The sequence below is a fragment of the Vicia villosa genome, linkage group LG5 (assembly GCF_029867415.1).
Source record: "Vicia villosa cultivar HV-30 ecotype Madison, WI linkage group LG5, Vvil1.0, whole genome shotgun sequence".
NCBI lineage: Eukaryota > Viridiplantae > Streptophyta > Magnoliopsida > Fabales > Fabaceae > Vicia > Vicia villosa.
In genome coordinates this window covers 112,551,384-112,553,511 of record NC_081184.1, presented here as the reverse complement: position 1 = coordinate 112,553,511, position 2,128 = coordinate 112,551,384, and the positions used below count along the sequence as shown (strand labels likewise).

The 2,128-nt window shown below is 39.4% G+C and overlaps 1 protein-coding gene across 1 annotated transcript; it reads right to left on the bottom strand.

The window, feature by feature from the left end:
* Window positions 1-204: 204 nt before the first annotated feature.
* On the bottom strand, window positions 205-1,751 carry LOC131607063 (serine/threonine-protein kinase UCN-like). Its single transcript, XM_058879109.1, has one exon. It carries the CDS (start codon window positions 1,721-1,723, stop codon window positions 419-421), a length of 1,305 nt encoding a protein of 434 aa, XP_058735092.1. The 5' UTR covers window positions 1,724-1,751; the 3' UTR covers window positions 205-418.
* Window positions 1,752-2,128: the final 377 nt, after the last annotated feature.

The window sequence follows — 2,128 nt, the reverse complement described above, 5'->3', positions numbered from 1 at the left end:
TTTAGTGTTTAACAACATTTGAGCAGACTATTCATACCCAAGACATATATACTTGTAAAAAGGTAAAAAGGAAGAAAAGTTAAAAAATATAATATATTTATATGTATATGTATATCCCCAAATATTTTCACAATGTTACCTTTCAATTCTAATGAAATAGAGCAACTTAAACTCAATTTTTATCTATAGTCAACTGATCTAAGATTAATAAATATTTTAACCAAAGATCCAACTATGTCAATCTACATCTGCAAACCTTGATTACACATGATATTGTCATAGTTCAAACCAAACTAGTTATGCTATCTCATTCTTCACGATCTACAGTTATTCAACTTCTGTTCACAGATATTACAATTACAATAAAAATGTTAAAAAAACTAACTCTTACACATGCAACGAAGCACACACACGTGGTTTAGAATGCCGTTAGCGAAACATTTTTTCTAAACCTATAACAAGGCGGCGACGGTAACGGCAAAGGCGCGTGAGGCATTAGCGACGATGATTTCAACCGTTGAAAATAATCTTTTATATTCACACTGCCATTTCCATCGGAAAATTTCCCCGATGGTAGTTCTCCGTTAATGTCATCTCTACCCGGAATGAATGGAGGACGCACCACCTTCGTCAACATTTCCCAATTAACCCCTCTAAAGAACCCATGTTGTTTGACCTCAATAGCACCACGCGAATAACCCAATCTCTTCATAGGATCCTTCTCTAACAACCTCTCTATCAAATTCGTCAACTCCGTCCTTTTCCCAACGAACTCCGGCGACTTCGTAAGCACATTCCTAAACGTTTCCTTCCGATTCTTTCCCTTGAAAGGCGTCCTGCCATATAGCATCTCGTATGTTAGAATCCCAAGCGCCCACCAATCCACAGCAAACTCGTGTCCATCACCATGAACAACCTCCGGCGAGACATATTCCTCGGTCCCAACGAACGAGTTGGACCGTTCGCCGTTTGAGAAGCTTTGTTTCCGTCGACTCACCGGGCTAACTCTTGCTGACATTGTCTTCTTCAAACTCAAACTTAAACTCAAACCGTTCTGATAATATTGAGAGGATTCTTTAGGAAGAAGCTGGATCCAGCGAGAGAAGTTGCGTCGGTGTTTTCTGGAAGCTTCTTGAGCCTTTTTGTCAGGCAAAGACATTGCAGAAACAATGTTGTTAACGGTTTTGTGTTTGAGTTTTCGGGAGAGGTCAAAATCGGTGAGGGTGACGTGCCCGGAGCGTTGGATAAGGACATTTTCGGGTTTTAAGTCACGGTAAGCGATGCCCATGGAATGAAGGTGGTCGAGAGCGCATATTATTTCAGCAAGGTAGAATCGAATAACGGTAGGAGAGAAAACGCGGTCGTTTTGGTGGTAACGGAGGACATTGAGATCACCCCCTGGACAATAAGGTAAGGCCCATGCAAGAAACTGTGGCGATTCATATATGCCGAGAATGGAAGGGAGAAAAGGGTGGGAGAGCGCTGAGAGAACCTGGATTTCCCAACGGGCACGGCGTTCTGCGTCGAGTTTTGCATGCATGGAGGTTTTGTCCACGACTTTGAGAGCGAAGAGGTTGTTGTTGTTGTTGCTGTTGGTGGTGTTGGTGGTTGTGATTGTGGGGTGGCGGACGAGGAAGACAGTGCCCATGGCACCTTTGCCTAGGATTTTGAGGGCTTTAAGGTTGTCAAGGTCTAGCTCCAACAATGGTGGAGCTGAATCCATTTTGGTTTTAATGGAAGGAGAGGAGAGAATGAAGGTGGAAGGATTTGGAAGAAATACGGTTTTGCTGGTTGGTATATGGTTATTTATAGGCTATTCTTTGTTTTGAGTTTTACTTTTTTATGCTTTTTTTATTGTATTTGTTTAAGGATATTCTTTCTTGCCTTAGGATTTCTATCTTGTTTTTCTTTCAATTCTTAACTTAACTATATAACATGAACAATTCTTACCATAAGAATCCCAATCAAAAATATTTTGGCATATGTACGAAAGAAGTTATAAAAAATAATTTAGTCACATCATTTAATTTAATTTATTTAATTTAATTATACTTGAGTATGTCAAAATATTTTTCGTTTTAGATTGCGTATCTTATAGGGAAATTTTAATTTGTAATAAATAAAAATG